We start from the raw sequence: 19,252 nt of genomic DNA, 5'->3' as shown, positions 1-19,252 counted from the left end.
TTTCAGCCAGTCAGCGATCAGCAGGCAGACGCGCTCATTCATGACTTTAGCCGGGTTTTTAGCGCGAAAACTCGTAGCTGTATATTCCAGTGATCGCTATGCCAGTGGCATACATATACAGTAAGTTGTATCTACAGTAAAGAGTGGGAGAGTGACTCAACTCTCAAACGTGAATTACACCTGTGACTCGAAGACTCTTTATAAAAATAACCATGACTCCTGTTCATCATCATATATACACACACTTAGGACATCTGCAACTCAACCCCGACAGCTGCTGAAAGAGGTTAAAATCAACGTTTAATCAGTTTTGACTGTGCTAAGTGCATGCACCATGTATTTTATGAAAAACGTACTGTAGTTTTGTCAAAGCAAAGTGCAACACAATGGTAGGCGCATTGTTGTTATTTTTTGTTGGCGGATTATTGCACAGTATCAATGAATTACGCATTTTGACAGTGGTGTGTCCATTAACGTGTGAAATGCCTGTTAATTACATTGCTTTTTTCAATCTCTGTATTGGGCACTTTTTGCACGTAAATTGGCTTCTTACTGTTGACATTGTGTTTTTCTGAGGGATTGCCGTTTTGACAGTTTCTTCCTGGACTATAATATAGTCATATTTGATCCGTTTTACTGGGAAATTGATTTTTTTTTTAATCATCAATGTTATGTTTTAAGGAGAAAAAAATGGTAACTTATCAACATTGATTGGTATGGCAATAAAATAATATCACATTATTTTGTCGGTTAAAGTTTTGGGATTTTTCTTGGAGTGACTAGTTGCCTTGTATTGTATAGGTGCAAAAAGTCAAAATTCAGAGGCATGTTATCAATAACCATTTTTTGAATATAAATGTACATTTGGTGAGTTTTTGGGCTGGAAATCGTTGACCCAATCTGGCCACACTGATCACACATTCAAATAATGATTATTGATAACATGCCTCTGAATTTTGACTTTTTGCTCAGTAGTACACTTATGGTTCTTTAATGTATTTGCATTGTCTTAAAATGCGTTGATTTTCAATGGGAATGTATGCAGCTGAAACGGGTAGCCTATGCATCTAAAAAAATTCAACATTAACTTTTTAATATAACATTATAGTCATTATGGCCTTTAGATTTTTTTTTTTTGAGGAGGTGGGGTATGCACTGTGGCGCGGCCTAATCTTTTGTCCTTAAAGGGATACTTCACCCAAAAATGAAAATGCTGTCATTTACTCACCCTCAAGTTGTTCCAAACCTGTATGAGTTTCTTTGTTCTGAAGATATTTTGAAGAATGTTTGTAACCAAGCAGATAGAGCAACCATTGGCTGCCATAGCATTTTGCCCCTACTATGGCAGTCAATGGTTGCTCTATCTGCTTGGTTACAAACATTCTTCAAAATATCTTCAGAACAAAGAAACTCATACCGGTTGGAAGTACTTGAGGGTGAGTAAATGACAGCATTTTCATTTTTGGGTGAACTACCACTTTAATGGCATTTTTTCCCCTTACATTACTTTTACTTTTATACTTTAAGTAGTTTTGAAACCAGTACTTTTACACTTTTACTTGAGTAAAAAGCTTGAGTTGGTACTTCAACTTCTACAGAAGTCTTTTTAAACCCTAGTATCTATACTTCTACTTGAGTAATGAATGCAAATACTTTTGACACCTCTGGCCCCTAGCCCTCACAGGAGACTGTGCAGTTCACTTTCTGTGAAAAAACCTCATTCTGTGATTTATAAGCATTTTGAAAAGTGAGGACATGGGGAACGTCCTCATATTTCACCCTCTTTTTGTAATACCCATGTCATTATACACATTTGTGTCCTGATATTTCACAAAAACATGCCCACACACACACACACACACACACACACACACACACACACACACACACACACACACACACACACACACACACACACACACACACACACCTGAACTCATCAATATCATATCAAATATAATCTCATACTCTGACCTGAGAGGCCGTTCCCGATTGGCTGGTGATGTGTGTGATCCTGCCGTCCTCAGACACGTGTTACATCCTGTCGTTTGCCATCATCATGCTGAACACGAGTCTGCACAACCCCAATGTGAAGGACAAGACTCCGCTGGAGAGATTCATCAGCATGAACCGCGGGATCAACAACGGGGACGACCTGCCCGACGACCTTCTGACGGTGAGCAGCCAATCACAGTCACTCCACGCTGGTCACATGACCCAACTCCACACTGCCGTCAAAGAGTATAGAAGAGGCGAAACTCAATAGAACGCTCCATAGCAACAGTTGCCCCATGATGGACTGAAAACTGAAGGAAAACGCCGAAAAATAATGGAAGTCAATGGCACTGAACCAACTTAACATAACTTAAAGGGTTAGTTCACCCAAAAATGTAAATTGTGTCATTAATTCCTCACCCTCATGTGGTCGGACACCCGTCAGACCTCCGTTCATCTTCAGACACAAATGAAGATATTTTAGTGTAAAGCTGATGCTGAGAAAGGCTTCAGATAGGCCTCCATTGGCATTCAGTACATTTACACTCACAAGACCCATAAAAGGCACTTAAAACGTCGTTACAAAGTCTCTCTCACCACAGTGACTCTACAATAATTTTACGATGCGACGACAATAGTTTTTGTGCACAAAAAAAAATCAAAGTAACACCTTTATCCAGCTTGTTCTTGTCTTCCGTGTGTGTCTCCACGACGCATGCGTGAGAATATGACGCAGATCCGGCGTTCGGACACATGACCCAGAAGAGATTTGTTTACAAGCAGAGGAAGACGCGCGTATCTCAGCTGTTGAATTCTACACTGATCGTGCTTTAGGTCTCGGCGTAGAGCTCAAAATGGGGTTAAAGTGAGCATTTCATGAATTCCTGAACGCCGGATCTGCTCATATTCTCACGCATGCGTCGTGGAGACACACACGGAAGACAAGAAGAGGTTGAATAAAGTCGTTATTTTTATTTTTTTGCGCACATTTTTTTGTTTCAACCCAGCGATTGGGTTGTTTTAAGAAAAATTTGTCTTGTGAGCAAAAAAACCCTAAATAACGACTTATATAGTGATGACGATTTCAAAACACGGCCTCATGAAGCTTCGAAGCGTTATGAATCAGTGAGTCGATTCAGCGGTTCAGAGCGTTATGAATCAGTGAGTCGATTCAGCGGTTCAGAGCGTTATGAATCAGTGAGTCGATTCAGCGGTTTGAATCGCCAAATTTCAGAAGTTTGACACGCGATCCGAATCATGATTTGACTCACTGATTCATAACGCTTCGAAGCTTCATGAGGCCGTGTTTTGAAATCGTCTTCACTATATAAGTCGTTATTTAGTGTTTTTTTGCGCACAGAAACTATTCTCGCCGATTCATAAAGTTATTGTAGAGCCACTGTAGTGAGATGGACTTTGTAACTTTAGTCTTTAGTGTCTTTTAAGGGTCTTGAGAGTGTAAAGTTGAGCCAATGGAGGCCTTTCAGAGCATCAGATTTACACTAAAATATCTTCATTTGTGTCTGAAGATGAACGGAGGTCTGACGGGTGTCCAACCACATGAGGCTCAGTCATTAATCACACAATTTACATTTTTGGGTGAACTAACCCTTTAAGAGTTATTACCTTTGTGCATCCTTTGGAAATTGATGAAATGCCACTTCGCTTCTGGTGGACTGATCATTTTTGCAATTTATTGCAGAACACTGCTTGCGTTTTGACCACTTGCTCATCTTCACAGTTTCACAGTTTCAGCAGCTTTCAGTCCATAATGCAGCGCCATCTACAGACCGTAACCCATAACACAACAGAGTTTCGCCTCTCGGGCTTCTACACTCTTAGCCGCAGTCACTGAGCACACACAATAATGTGTTAATAATGTGTGAGCGGAGCACATTTACAGAAATAAGCAGCACTAACAGGAAGACTGTGGCTGTTTCTGTTCACCACCACAGAATCTGTACAACAGCATAAGGAACGAACCCTTCAAAATCCCGGAGGATGACGGGAACGACCTCACACACACCTTCTTCAACCCCGACCGCGAGGGCTGGCTGCTCAAACTGGGTAAACACACACCACTAACTGCTTATGATTCAATCCTGCAAACACTGTTACTCTTACAGAGCACTGTGTTTATTATAAATCTATCGTTAAATCTTATGATAATAATAATAAATATAGCTGCAAGCATTAATTATCACAACAGAAGCAAAGGAAGCTCACAGCAAAAATGAGTGAGGACATTTGAAGACAATTTTAAACAAAGATGTTAAAACCCCACATTAAAACATTGAGTTGTATAGTCATATTTTGTTCTATTATAGCGCCACCAAGAGGCACAATGGTGGTTGCTAGGGTCTTGCTATGTGGTTGCTAGGGTACTCAGGGTTGTTGCTAGGGTGTTGCTATGTGGTTGCTAGGGTACTTGGGTGGTAGCTATGGTGTTCTGGGTGGTTGCTACGCAGTTGCTAGGATGTTCTGCGGTTGCTAGGGTATTTTGAGTGGTTGCTACGGTGTTCTGGGTGGTTGCGATAGATAGATAGATAGATAGATAGATAGATAGATAGATAGATAGATAGATAGATAGATAGATAGATAGATAGATAGATAGATAGATAGATAGATAGATAGATAGATAGATAGATAGATAGATAGATAGATAGATAGATAGATAGATAGATAGATAGATGATAACTCAGACTCTGTTGTGTTTCATGTCATTTAATTTTATTACAGTGATAATCATATGCACACTTGTCTGAACCAGATATTAATATGTGATAAATATAAACCGTATGATTGTGTCCTCATCAGTGTTGGGGAAACGCATTACAAGTAACTTGAGTTACGTAATAATATTACTTTTTCCAAGTAACTAGTAAAGTAATGCATTACTTTTCAAATTTACAACAAAATATCTGAGTTACTTTTTCACATTAGTTTGACTGACAGCTCTCCTGCCCTCATGTTGAGTTAGTGCAGAGGTGTGTGTGTGTGTGTGTGTGTGTGTGTGTGTGTGTGTGTGTGTGTGTAACACGTTATTGTAGTTCTAGACTAAATGTGAGCATTTATTTATCTCATTTGCACAATAAAGATTCTGTTCTCCTCAACATGAATAAAATCAGAGAACTATGCAAACCTCCAATAATTAAATGATAAATAAAACAAATATTTGTATGCATAATCTACCTTTATATTTAATTGACCAGTCTTGCTGCTGACCTTTGATGATTCAGTTAAACCATGAGCAAAAATTACTAGATTTTAGTTTTTTATTGGTCAAACTTGTTTCTCATGCATCCTCTCCTCCATTCTCCAGAGCTGCGCCCTCTAGTGTTCATGAGGGAATCTGCATCTCTACCTCAGCCTGGGGCGCATTATTTACATTTTGGTATGAAGAGGTCTTTACATTTGCACAAAAATAGAACTTTTTTGTTATAAAAAAAACTAAAAGCAAGCCCAGCCCAGGTGAGATAAAGTAACGCAAAAGTAACGTAACGCATTACTTTTCTTAAAAAGTAACTAAGTAACTCAATGAGTTACTTTTTAAGGGAGTAACGCAATATTGTAATGCATTACTTTTCAAAGTAACTTTCCCCAACACTGCTCCTCATTGTTGTCAGTACTAGAGCAAGCTCCTGATTGGTTAACGCGGCGCGAATATCCGACAAAGTTCAGATTTTTCAACTCACGCGAATCACACGTCAAACGCTCAACTCGCTCATTTCACGCCACAGAATGTCTATTCACGTCTTTGCGTTGACTTAACATGTAAATCACTCGCGCGAATCGCGTAATTCGCGTCTGGTTATTATTTCTTTCTCTTTCTCTAATTAACTTGTCGCTGTTCTATTGTGTATTTTAATATTGACTGTTGTATTAGTGTCTGTCTTATTGTGTTATATATTGTTTTTCTTTTCTTTCTTTTTATGTGTAACATCCCACATGAAAAAATACTATAGTATATTATAGTAAAATTACAGTAAAATTACTCTAGTAAATACTATAGTGTTTTCTGAACCATACTATAGTAAAGATACTAAAGTAAATTGTTGTATATTGTAGTGTTTACTACACTTTGTTCATTTACTGTAGTATATATAGTAAGTACATGTTGTTAATTATAATCACTCAGTGCTTAAATATATAATCACACTGTAACAATAACACCTTAAATAAAGCGAACATTACATTCTGCAAACGTTACATGAGCGATGTGTGAATGATGTTTGTGTGCTAACGTTCAGAGAACATTATATTAATGTTTGTTCATAACGTTGAGAGAACGTTGGCAGAATGATGTGCGATTGTTAGTAAATGTTGATGTTTTTTTTCATTGTTAGTGCATGAGTGTTAATACATGTTGAGTTCCTGATGAATTTATATATATAATGTGTGTGTGTGTGTGTGTGTGTGTGTGTAGGCGGCCGTGTGAAGACGTGGAAGCGACGCTGGTTCATCCTCACTGATAACTGCCTGTATTATTTTGAATACACCACAGTAAGAACCCGCAGACGTCTCTCTGAACGCATGTGTGTGTGTGTGTGTGTGTGTGTGTGTGTGTGTGTGTGTGTGTGTGTGTATCAGAGCTGATGTGGTGTTTGTGTCTCAGGACAAAGAGCCGCGCGGGATCATCCCTCTGGAGAATCTGAGCGTCAGGGAAGTGCTCTTTCCCCGCAAACCGGTGAGACAACCATAACAATATGAATAAGCATAAGAAATATTGCTAACACTTAACACAACATGGCCCCTAATGAATGTTAGCATTAATAATGAGCGATGCGTTTGTCACAGTATTATTAACGTTTTACTTCATAAAAATACAACTGTTCATTGCTAGTTATTTTTCGCTCGGAATATTAAACAGCATACAGAATATTAAAAGTATAACTTTTGATTTGAAAAATATATTAGTAAATAATAATATATCAACTAAGATGAATAAATGTCTTATTGTGTTACTGAAATATTGATATTAAAATGAATATATTCAGTATGAAGTGATTTAACAGACTAAATGTAATAAATAAATGTAAAATTAGATGATTAAATATGTCATGGAATGCTGCACTGGATATTTAAAAGCACAGTGATGTTTACACATAAATAATGTGTGAGAGACTTTTATCACCTCAACCGTCAAGCATCAATTTATGCCTTTTTTGTGAATTTTGGGGTATTTTTTAATTTATTTATTCCTAAAAGTAGCATATTTTTAATGTAAAAATTGCTTATTTTAATGTTATTTATAGAGCACATTTAAATTCAGCTCACACTGACCAAAGTGCTGCACAACAATCAATCAATCATAAAGTACAGAAACAGATCAAATAAAACAATATAACAGCTAATAACCAGGAACATCATAACATTGTTGAGTCCATTGTGTGTGTGTGTGTGTGTGTGTGTGTGTGTGTGTGTGTGTGTGTGAGTATGAGTATGAGAAAGAGTGAGTGAGTGTGTGTTTGTGTGAGTGTGTGAGTGTATGAGTGTGTGAGTGTGTGAGTGTATGAGTGTATGAGTGTGTGAGTGTGTGAGTGTGTGAGTGTGTGAGTGAGTGTGTGTGTGAGTGTATGAGTGTGTGAGTGTATGAGTGTGTGAGTGAGTGAGTGAGTGTGTGAGTGTATGAGTGTGTGAGTGTGTGAGTGTGTGAGTGAGTGTGTGTGTGAGTGTGTGAGTGAGTGTGTGAGTGTATGAGTGTGTGAGTGTGTGAGTGAGTGTGTGAGTGTATGAGTGTGTGAGTGTGTGAGTGTGTGAGTGTGTGAGTGAGTGTGTGTGTGTGTGAGAGTGTGTGAGTGTGTGTGTGAGTGTGTGAGTGAGTGAGTGTGTGTGTGAGTGTGTGAGTGAGTGTGTGTGTGAGTGTGTGAGAGTGTGAGAGTGTGAGAGTGTGTGAGTGTGTGAGTGTGTGAGTGTGTGAGTGTATGAGTGAGTGTATGAGTGTGTGAGTGTATGAGTGTGTGAGTGTGTGAGTGTGTGAGTGTGAGTGTGTGTATGAGTGTGTGAGTGTGAGTGTGTGAGTGTGTGAGTGTGTGAGTGTGTGTGTGAGTGAGTGAGTGTGTGTGTGTGTGTGTGAGTGTGTGAGTGTGTGAGTGTGTGAGTGTGTGAGTGTGTGAGTGTGTGAGTGTATGAGTGAGTGAGTGTGTGAGTGTGTGAGTGTGTGAGTGAGTGTGAGTGTGTGAGTGAGTGTGTGAGTGTGTGAGTGTGTGAGTGAGTGAGTGTGTGAGTGAGTGTATGAGTGTGTGAGTGAGTGTATGAGTGTGTGAGTGTATGAGTGAGTGTGTGAGTGTATGAGTGTGTGAGTGTATGAGTGTGTGAGTGTATGAGTGTGTGAGTGTGTGAGTGTGTGAGTGTATGAGTGTGTGAGTGTATGAGTGTATGAGTGTGTGAGTGTGTGAGTGTGTGAGTGTATGAGTGTGTGAGTGTGTGAGTGAGTGAGTGAGTGTGTGAGTGTGTGAGTGTGTGAGTGTGTGAGTGTATGAGTGTGTGAGTGTGTGAGTGTGTGAGTGTGTGAGTGAGTGAGTGTATGAGTGTGAGTGTGAGTGAGTGTATGAGTGTGTGAGTGTGTGAGTGAGTGTATGAGTGTGTGAGTGTATGAGTGTGTGAGTGTATGAGTGTGTGAGTGTATGAGTGTGTGAGTGTGTGAGTGTATGAGTGTGTGAGTGTGTGAGTGTATGAGTGTATGAGTGTGTGAGTGTGTGAGTGTATGAGTGTGTGAGTGTGTGAGTGAGTGAGTGTGTGAGTGAGTGAGTGTATGAGTGTGTGAGTGTATGAGTGTGTGAGTGTATGAGTGTGTGAGTGTGTGAGTGTGTGAGTGTATGAGTGAGTGAGTGAGTGAGTGAGTGAGTGTGTGTGTGAGTGTATGAGTGAGTGTATGAGTGAGTGAGTGAGTGAGTGTGTGAGTGAGTGTGTGAGTGTATGAGTGTGTGAGTGTGTGAGTGAGTGAGTGAGTGAGTGAGTGAGTGAGTGTGTGAGTGAGTGAGTGAGTGTGTGAGTGTGTGAGTGTGTGAGTGTGTGAGTGTGTGAGTGAGTGTGTGTGTGAGTGTGTGAGTGTGTGAGTGAGTGAGTGAGTGAGTGTATGAGTGAGTGAGTGAGTGAGTGTATGAGTGAGTGAGTGTGTGAGTGTGTGAGTGAGTGTATGAGTGTATGAGTGTATGAGTGTATGAGTGAGGGAGTGAGTGAGTGAGTGTATGAGTGTGTGAGTGTGTGAGTGAGTGAGTGAGTGTGTGAGTGTATGAGTGTATGAGTGTATGAGTGTATGAGTGTATGAGTGTATGAGTGAGGGAGTGAGTGAGTGAGTGTATGAGTGTGTGAGTGTGTGAGTGTGTGAGTGAGTGTGTGAGTGAGTGTATGAGTGAGTGAGTGTGTGAGTGTGTGAGTGAGTGTATGAGTGTATGAGTGTATGAGTGTATGAGTGTATGAGTGAGGGAGTGAGTGAGTGAGTGTATGAGTGTGTGAGTGTGTGAGTGTGTGAGTGAGTGTGTGAGTGAGTGAGTGAGTGAGTGAGTGAGTGTATGAGTGAGTGAGTGAGTGAGTGAGTGTGTGAGTGAGTGAGTGAGTGAGTGAGTGAGTGTATGAGTGAGTGAGTGTGTGAGTGTGTGAGTGAGTGTATGAGTGTATGAGTGTATGAGTGTGTGAGTGAGGGAGTGAGTGAGTGAGTGAGTGAGTGAGTGTATGAGTGTGTGAGTGTGTGAGTGAGTGTGTGAGTGAGTGAGTGAGTGAGTGAGTGAGTGTATGAGTGAGTGAGTGTGTGAGTGTGTGAGTGAGTGTATGAGTGTATGAGTGTATGAGTGTGTGAGTGAGGGAGTGAGTGAGTGAGTGTATGAGTGTGTGAGTGTGTGAGTGAGTGAGTGAGTGTGTGAGTGAGTGAGTGAGTGTATGAGTGAGTGAGTGTGTGAGTGTATGAGTGTGTGAGTGTGTGAGTGTATGAGTGAGTGAGGGAGTGAGTGAGTGAGTGTATGAGTGTGTGAGTGTATGAGTGAGTGAGTGAGTGAGTGAGTGAGTGAGTGTATGAGTGTGTGAGTGTATGAGTGAGTGAGTGAGTGAGTGAGTGTGTGAGTGTATGAGTGTGTGAGTGTATGAGTGAGTGAGTGTGTGAGTGTGTGAGTGAGTGAGTGAGTGAGTGAGTGTGTGAGTGAGTGAGTGAGTGAGTGTATGAGTGTATGAGTGTGTGAGTGTATGAGTGTATGAGTGTGAGTGTGTGAGTGTGTGAGTGTATGAGTGTGTGAGTGTATGAGTGAGTGAGTGAGTGTATGAGTGTGTGAGTCTATGAGTGTGTGAGTGTGAGAGTGTGTGAGTGTGTGAGTGTGTGAGTGTGTGAGTGTATGAGTATATGAGTGTGAGTGTGTGAGTGTGTGAGTGTATGAGTGTGTGAGTGTATGAGTGAGTGAGTGAGTGTATGAGTGTATGAGTGTATGAGTGTGTGAGTGTGTGAGTGTGTGAGTGTGTGAGTGTGTGAGTGTGTGTGTGAGTGAGTGTGTGAGTGTGTGAGTGTGTGAGTGAGTGAGTGTGAGAGTGTGAGAGTGTGTGAGTGTGTGAGTGTGTGAGTGTGTGAGTGTGTGAGTGTGTGAGTGTGTGAGTGTATGAGTCTATGAGTGTGTGAGTGTGTGAGTGTGTGAGTGTATGAGTGTGTGAGTGTGTGAGTGTGTGAGTGTGTGAGTGTATGAGTGTGTGAGTGTATGAGTGAGTGAGTGTATGAGATGATATAAGCCTTGAAATGAAAATCAGTATCAGAACAAAAACATGCATAATAATGTAAAACTGAGAGTTTGTGCTGTAACAGACCCGCCGTCTGTGAGGACTGATATTACTCGTGATGTTGACCGGTGACCTTTGACCTGTGTGCAGTACTGTCTGGAGCTGTATAACCCCAACAGTCGCGGTCAGAAGATCAAGGCGTGTAAGACGGAGACGGACGGCCGAGTTGTGGAGGGCAAGCATCAGTCATACACCATCTGCGCCGCTGCAGCCGAGGAGAGGGACCAGTGGATCGAGTCCATCAGGTACACACACACACACACACACACACACACACACTGCCCCTGCCCCTAAACCTACCCATCACACACACACACACACACACACACACACACTGCCCTGCCCCTAAACCTACCCATCACACACACACACACACACACACACACACACACACACACACACACACACACACACACACACACACACACACACACACACACACACACACACACACACACACACACACACACACACACACACACACACACTGCCCCTAAACCTACCCATCACACACACACACACACACACACACACACACTCCTCGAACAGCGTCTGAGCGCACGCCACGTCTGACTGTGTGTGTGTGTGTGTGTGTGTCCACAGGGCCAGCATCACTAAAGATCCCTTCTATGACCTGGTGTCCATCCGGAAGAAGAAGGTCATCAATAAAGTGGTGGAGAAATGAGACTCAACTACATCTACAGACCACAGGACGATTAGTGTTCATTCACACTCAGGGAAATCTCCTTGAGGACATTACACTCGGCAGGTGTAATGGAGGATCTCCACACACACACACACACACACACACACACGCACACACACACACACACACACACTAAAATGAGTGGAGCAGCACGGATCATTAGATGAGGAACGGTTCATACTGAGATCTGTGGATTACTGGAGGCTGTGTTTCAGTGTGTGTTTCAGTGTGTGTTTCAGTGTGTGTTTCAGTGTGTGTGTGTGTGTGTGTGTGTGAGAGAGAGAGAGAGTGTGTGTGTGTGTAAGAGATTGTGGGTGAGAGTGAGTTGTGAAAGAGTGTGTGTATGAATGAGTGTGTGTGAGTGTGTGTATGAGTATGTGAGAGAGTGTGTGTAAGACAATGAGTGTGTGTGTATGAATGTGTGTGAGTGAGTGTGTGTGAGAGAGTGTGTGTATGAGTGAGTGTGTGTGAGTGTGTGTATGAGTATGTGAGAGAGTGTGTGCAAGACAATGAGTGTGTGTGTATGAATGCGTGTGAGTGAGTGTGTGTGAGAGAGTGTGTGTTTGTATGTGTGTGTGTGTGTGTGTATGTGTGTGTGAGTGTGTGTTTAATGTGCGACTGAATCCATTGTGGCACTGTAATAATGATCTGATGGATTGATTCCATCTCAGACACAAACGACTCTGATCGTTTGGTTGTAACTGTTTTTCATGTAAAATATATTTTGTAAATATTATAGATCATATGAAAGATTATCGTTGATGCTCTGTACAATTGATTATTTAATTAAAGTTATTTGACAAACATTTGTGCCGTCGGGACATGTTGGTTAAAGAAGAAGCTCAGCATCATTTACACACACACACACACACACACACACACACACACACACACACACACACACACACACACACACACACACACACACACACACACACACACACACACACACACACACACACACACGCACAGACGCACACACACTCACACGCACGCGAACGCACACACACACACTCACACAACGGTTGACTGGGCTTATGATGCAACTACAGTTGATCAGCTGAATGATTTTACCAGTGTTTGTTCCTCAATATTAGACTCAGTGGCCCCAGTTAAAATAAAAACTGTCTCTAGCTAATCAAGTATCATGGATAAATGAAGATATTGGTGTATTAAAGAGAAAGTGTAGGAAAGCGGAACGAATTTGGAAATCAACTAGACTTCATGTTAATTTTGAGCACTGGAAGGTTTCACTGTTGCTTTTTAAAAAGACAGTTAAAGTGAGATCTGATTATTTTTACTTGATAGATAATAACCGTCACAATTCCAAGTGTTTATTTAATGTAATGAACTGACAAACCCGCGGCCTAGCATTACCTTGAGTCCGATAGACTGTAGGTCTTTTATGACATTTTTTTGTGGATAAGGTCGCAAATATAAGGGCTTCAATTTCGCCGCCTTTGCTTCAAAATGAGGATCATTTATCTTCAGAGGTGGACGAAGTACACACCTCCATTACTTGAGTAAAAGTAAAAGTACTAATGGTTAAATATTACTCCATTACAAGTGAAAGTTGTAAAGAGTTGTAAACAGTACAGAAGTACTTTCTTTTAAAAGTACTTAAGTATCAAAGTAAAAGTAAACGCATTATTTTATTATTGTTGTATTGTTGTTTGAATGCGCTGGTCCATCATCGGTCCTGCTCCATCTGACATGCTAGCATAACCTTCAACTCATTTACATACTTGCTTAAGTTACAAAGCTCTTATCAAACATCATACTAGAAAAGAAAGGTTTCAACATTGTGTTTATTTGACAGGATTATGTAAGAACATATTTCTGAAAGGACTTCCGTTAACATTATTAGTCGAACGATGTCGTTTTTGCATGCTAACTAACATTATTGTTGAACGCTATGTGTTAGCGCTGTATCCTCAAGGCTATCGCAACTTGGCGGTAAATCTATAAAAATCATTTGACCAACCATAATTCATACCAGTGTTAATTGTGATTTAGTTTTAGTCAGTATTTTGACTACAACATTTTAGGCATCTGAATTGTTTTAGTTTTAGTCTAGTTTTAATTGACTATAATAAGATTTGAGTAGATTCAATAGTCTTTCAGTTCTTGTGTTCTGGCGTCTGAGAGGCAGCTTTCTGTGCACTTTCACACTTATCCACGTCTGCTCTTCTGAAATTATAACTTTTAAGTATGACTATGGTTGCGCGTCTGAGAACTGCCGCCTTCTATTTTGCCATCAATTGATTGGTGTTCAAAAAATCCTTTCAATCATTGAACTTCATGTGATTCTACAAGAGTGATTACTGATAGACTGTCTGCACACAAAACAAATCCCGTTTTAAAGAAGAAAACAAATCATCCACTGACTTTCAAAGCGGCTACGACTTTCTACTTCGAGGGCTTTGATAGAAATGTAGTGGAGTAAAAAGTATGATATTTGTCTTTCAAATGTAGTGAAGTAAAAGTCATAAGTTTCCAGAAACAATACTACTCAAGGAAAGTACAGATACTCAAAAAGTGTACTTAAGTTCAGTCCTCAAGTAAATGTGCTTAGTTACTGTCCACCTCTGTTTATCTTGTAGAATGGTATTGTTGGATTCCTTTTCACCTGAGCAAGATATTTCTGAGATTGTGAAACATTTGAAACCTTCGAGTTGTCTTAATGATGTGGTTCCTGCTAGAATGTTCAAGGAAGTGATTGGAACTATAAGTCCCATTTTACTGTCTCTAGTGAACAGTTCTCTTGCCTCTGGATGTGTTCCTGAGGATCTAAAGATGGCGACAGTACAACCGCTCCTGAAGAAGCCTTCCTTAGATCCTGCAGTTGTAAATAATCATAGACCCATCTCAAAATTACCTTTCATCTCAAAAGTATTAGAAAAGGCAGTAGCCAATCAATTATTGAAGGTTGTAAATGAAAATAATATTTTTGAGAAATTCCAGTCAGGTTTTAGAGCAGGTCATAGTGCCGAAACTGCACTTTTACGAGTTACTAACGATTTATTGATGGCAGAGGATGCTGGTGAATGCTCAGTTTTAGTTCTATTAGATTTGATAGCAGCTTTTGATACAGTGGACCATTCGATTTTAATTAAAATGTTGAAAACATGGTTGGGGTTTCGAGGAGGGCATTGGATTGGTTTGTATCTTATTTGTCAAACAGGACATTTGTAGTGTCAGTAGGAGAGGAAGTTTCCCAACGCTCTGAACTTATATGTGGAGTTCAGCAGGGTTCGCTTTTAGGACCAATATTGTTCTCAATTTACATGCTGCCATTAGGTCCAGTAATCAGAAAACATAATATACATGTTCATTGTTATGCAGATGACCTACAGTTATACTTATCATTGAGTTCTATGGATCTGAATAGTCTGGATGTCCTTCAAGCTTAACTGACATAAAACATTGGATGACCTTACATTTTCTACAGTTAAATACAGAAAAAACTGAAGTCGTGATAATTGGTCAGAGCTTAAGGAAAAATCAGGGGCCAGTTGCATAAACTAAGCCATTATGTTAAGACAGTGTCTTAAGATCTAGTATGAGCCACTAGCAGTTAGGCAAGTGGCATTCAGTCTTACTTTTCATATCAAATTAGACCAGTCTATGTTTTTATGTAACTGATTTAAAAACATTATGAACAATCTTAAAGAAAAAAATGTATGTCTAACTTGTAAGACTAGTCTTAACGGTTTATGCAACCGGCCCCAGATTGAGCTTGCTCTAAATGGGTTTTTTCAAATATTAAGCAGGTAGTTAGAAATGTGGGTGTTTATTTCGATTCTAATCTAAATTTTGAATTTCATGTTAAGAAGCTGATTCCGTCCTGTTTTTATCAGTTAAGAAACATTTCCAAGGTGAGGCAGTTTTAATGATACAGAGAAGCTTATTCATGCTTTTATATCCTCCCGTCTTGATTATTGTAATGCTTTGTTTTCGTCTTTGAACAATCGCACTTTATCTCGTTTACAATTAGTGCAAAATGCTGCAGCCAGATTACTGACACCAACAGAGATCTCATCATATTACACCTGTTTTAGCGTCTTTACATGGGTCACCTGTTTATTCAAGGGTTGAGTTTAAGATTTGATTGTTGACATATAAAGCATTAAATGGTCTGGCAGCTGTATATCTAACTGAGCTCCTGAGAGCTTATGAAGCAGGAGATATCTGAGGTCAACTAGATATAAAACTAAAGGAGCAGTGAGAGCTCCAAAATGATGGAATAGTTTGCCAATGGATATTAGAACATCTGAATGTGTGTCTGTTTTTAAATGTCGTCTGAAAACGTCCTTGTGTAGTTTGGGTTTGAATCCTTATATTATATTTAGTTTCATCATGTATCGTGTATAGCTCTTCATTATGTGTTTAAATGATTGTTTTTATTGTTATTATTGTGTAAAGCACTGTGTGCATTGTAGCGTTAAAAGTGCTATATAAATACAATTTTACTTTACTTACACGCACACACGCACACACGCACAAACACACACACACACACACACACACACACACACACATAGAGGAAGTGCATGTAAATGTTAAATGTAGAATCTTCTGGCATCTGAAGACAGGATGAAGCTGCTCTGGCTTTTATTCACTTTTATTAAAAAGGGAAGTGTGAAGTGACCTCATGGCTTTCACTTCCTCCGTCAGAGCGTGATCATGTGACCCCTGCGTGCTTTCACACAGGTCCAGGGGCTGTTATTACTGACCTGAGGAGCTTATGATCCCAAATCACCTCTGGGTCAAACAGCACCAGCCTCATGAGGTGATTCTCTTCCTCATCCTCTTCATCGTCTTCCTCCTCCTCCTCCTCTTCATCATCATCTTCCTCATCCTCCTCTTCATCATCATCTTCCTCCTCCTCCTCCTCTTCATCATCTTCCTCTTCCTCATCACTGTGAGTCCATGAGGAGCGTGTCTGAAGCGGTAAACTGATGCTCTCTGATGGACAGACTGAACATTATATTATGGTTGCATGTACTCATCTGTGTTCACTTCCTGTTTAGAGCTGTAGCAGTAAATCCCACAGTCCTTTTTGTGGTCAGAACACACACACACACTAACACACACACACACACACACACACACACACACAGATCCGGCCAAATAACGTCACACTGAATAAAAGCGGAAGTGCATTTCTGGTGTGGCTCAAATGACACACTTCTGCTCTTGTGAAGTTCATGAGATGGCAGTGTGTGTCCTTTGTGTGTGTGTGTGTGTGTGTGTGTGTGTACTGCTCAGATCCACCAGCAGAGGGCGCACGGAGCCCGAGTCTGAGCCCATTGACTTTTCTTCTAAAAGCATGAGTTCACTTTCCTGATCGTTTCCTCATCAGATGTTCATGTGTTTCTTTCTTCAGTTTTTTGAGGATCACTCCAGGATTTTTCTGCTCATAATGGACTTCAATGGGAACCAACGGCTGAAGGTCCAGATCACTGCAGTTTCAGAGGCTCTGACCAATCCCAGACGAGGAATAGAGTCTGATCTAAACAAACCATCGCCACATTTACAACACACAAACACATTTATACACTTTAACCTCAGACGCTCGACTTCGGTGTTGTTCGTATGATGTCATTACGTCGGAAAGGTCACATGACGCAGGTGGGTGTGTCGATAGACCCAATCTCATGTTCTCCTCCAACTGTAAGAGTAAACCCCGCCTTCTAAATGGAAGTGCCAATCAGTGATTAGTCAATAAGCCCCGCCTTCTAAATGAAAGAGCCAATCAGTGATTAGAAACGGGCAGTTCTGACATGCGCATTAACATTATGCAAACGGAAAAAAAATTTTTTGTCATGATTTGAGAGTTTAGAAACAAAATTTATGAGTTGGTCCATTTCAAAACTTCAATTTTTGCACAAAGTTCTGGAAAAGGTGAACTAAGCCAGATCCCCCTAATCTCTAATAACATCCTGGATCCTTTTCAATCTGGTTTTAGAGCCGGACGCAGCGCTGACCTCTTACTATCTGCAGACTCTGGTCACTACTATTCTTCTGTTATTGGACTTGAGTGCGGCTTTTGGTACGGTGGATCATCACATCCCGTTAAAGAGATTAAACCTTGGCATTTGTGATGCCGCATTAGATTGGTTTGCATCATATCTCACAAATGGAGTTTTTCGGTGGGAATTGGAGAATTTCCGTCTCTTGAGGCGTGCACCAGGGCTCCATTCTGGGTCCAACCTAATTGTCTCTGTATTTAATCTTCGTTTTATTTTCGAGTCTCATAAAGTCTCATATCATATTTATGCCGATGATACTCGACTCTATTTTCCTCTCAAATCAGGCACTGATTCTGTGTCCTCTTTGCTAGCTTGTTTAGAGCCGTAGAGACTGGTTCCAAACACGTTCCTGGAGGCCCACCAACAGTGCTCATTTTGCCTTTCTCCTCAATCAAACACACCTGATTCAGGTCATCAGCTCATTAGTAGCATAGATATACATATGCTGCGTTCCAGTTCATTTTTATTATGCCCTTCACTCGTTAACTTGTTAAAGTGGAACGTCCTAAGCCCTTGACCACTTCGAATCCACTATGGAGTTGATTTATTATTTATTGTTTTCCTTTACGAAATTGTTTAATGCAGCATTCTATATGTATATAGGTGTATTTGGGTTATTTTAAATGTTTTTAAAAATAATAAAAATATCAGAGTTGTTTGTGGAGGGGTAAATTAAACACGATATGCGGTGACATCACAATCGTGTTGCATTGTGGTATATGAAGCTGCCTGAAGTGTACATATGAAGTAGACTCGCTCCCTCGGTCAAAATCGAGGGAGCAAGGGATTGTCCATATAAACTTCCCTTGTCCACTTCACAAAGTGGAACACACTTCAAAATGGCGGCGGGGATTCCCCCGAGGGGAAGTGCTTAGGGAAGTTTGCAAGTGCGTGTCTAAAACTTGAGTGGAACGCAGCAATAATAAAGGCCTGATGTCTTAGGGCGGAGTCTCTAACGTCATCAGCCATCTTGTCACAGGCCAGCTTTCTGGAGGGCTCCTGATGTGAGGTGAGTGATCTGAACACAAATACTCTTGACGGATTTACAAATGGTTTCTTACAAACGTTATTAACATGGCTATAATTCTGGATGCTTGAACAAACTATGAATAATTGCTCAGTGTCATAACTACATCTCTGACGTTTATAACAAACCAAACAGTTTGAAAATCGGTTGAAAATTTAGCAAGTTATGGTTATTTAAAAAGTGCAAGCACCATTAAAACACAATGAGTGAGCGAGCTGAGTGTGACAAAATGGCCGCCAGGTGTGGACGTCGACCTCCATTGGCCAGCAGCGCGGACGAGACATCTAGCCTTTATTATGTATATCTATGATTAGTAGTGACTCCAAAACTTGATGTGGGTGTGTCAGACAAAGGAGACTGTGCACTGTTGGTGGACCGCCAGGAACGTGGTTCTGGTTTAGAGGACATCAAGACTTGGATGGACAATCATTTCCTTCAACTAAATCAGGAAAAGACGTTGTTTGGCCCTTCACACCTTTAAAAGTCCTACCCTGACAAAAAGCATTCGGGATGAAGTAAAAAATCTGGGAGTTAAAGGGATAGTTCACCCAAAAATGAAAATTAGCCCCTGATTTACTCTCCCTCAAGTCATCCGAGGTGTGTATGACATTCTTCTTTCAGACGAAAATTTTGAAGTCCATAAAAAAATGCATCTGTCCGTCATATAACTGCTCCACGCAGCTCAGGGGTGTTAATAAAGGCCTTCTGAAGCGAATCGATGCGTTTGTGAAA

At 40.7% G+C, this 19,252-nt stretch overlaps 1 protein-coding gene across 2 annotated transcripts in view; it reads left to right on the top strand.

Annotated features, from left to right (window-relative positions):
- Positions 1-12,263, top strand: part of cyth4b (cytohesin 4b) — a 27,539-nt gene extending 15,276 nt beyond the window's left edge. Inside the window, exons 8-14 of one of the 2 annotated variants that reach the window (XR_013818304.1) lie at positions 2,028-2,176; positions 3,951-4,062; positions 6,422-6,498; positions 6,611-6,682; positions 10,843-10,997; positions 11,356-11,905; positions 12,015-12,256. Coding sequence is in view for 1 of the 2 variants with exons in the window: in XM_079840834.1 (XP_079696960.1) it covers positions 2,028-2,176; positions 3,951-4,062; positions 6,422-6,498; positions 6,611-6,682; positions 10,843-10,997; positions 11,356-11,437 (647 nt within the window). In the remaining variant the exon portion in view is untranslated. Of the gene's footprint in view, positions 1-2,027; positions 2,177-3,950; positions 4,063-6,421; positions 6,499-6,610; positions 6,683-10,842; positions 10,998-11,355 lie in introns of both variants that reach the window. The other variant, XM_079840834.1, reaches the window with a different exon arrangement.
- Positions 12,264-19,252: the final 6,989 nt, after the last annotated feature.

The sequence above is a fragment of the Gobio gobio genome, assembly GCF_949357685.1.
Source record: "Gobio gobio genome assembly, chromosome: 17".
In the NCBI taxonomy this organism is placed as follows: Eukaryota; Metazoa; Chordata; class Actinopteri; order Cypriniformes; family Gobionidae; genus Gobio; species Gobio gobio.
The sequence above is the reverse complement of the archived record's forward strand: the minus strand, read 5'-3'. Positions and strand labels throughout refer to the sequence as shown.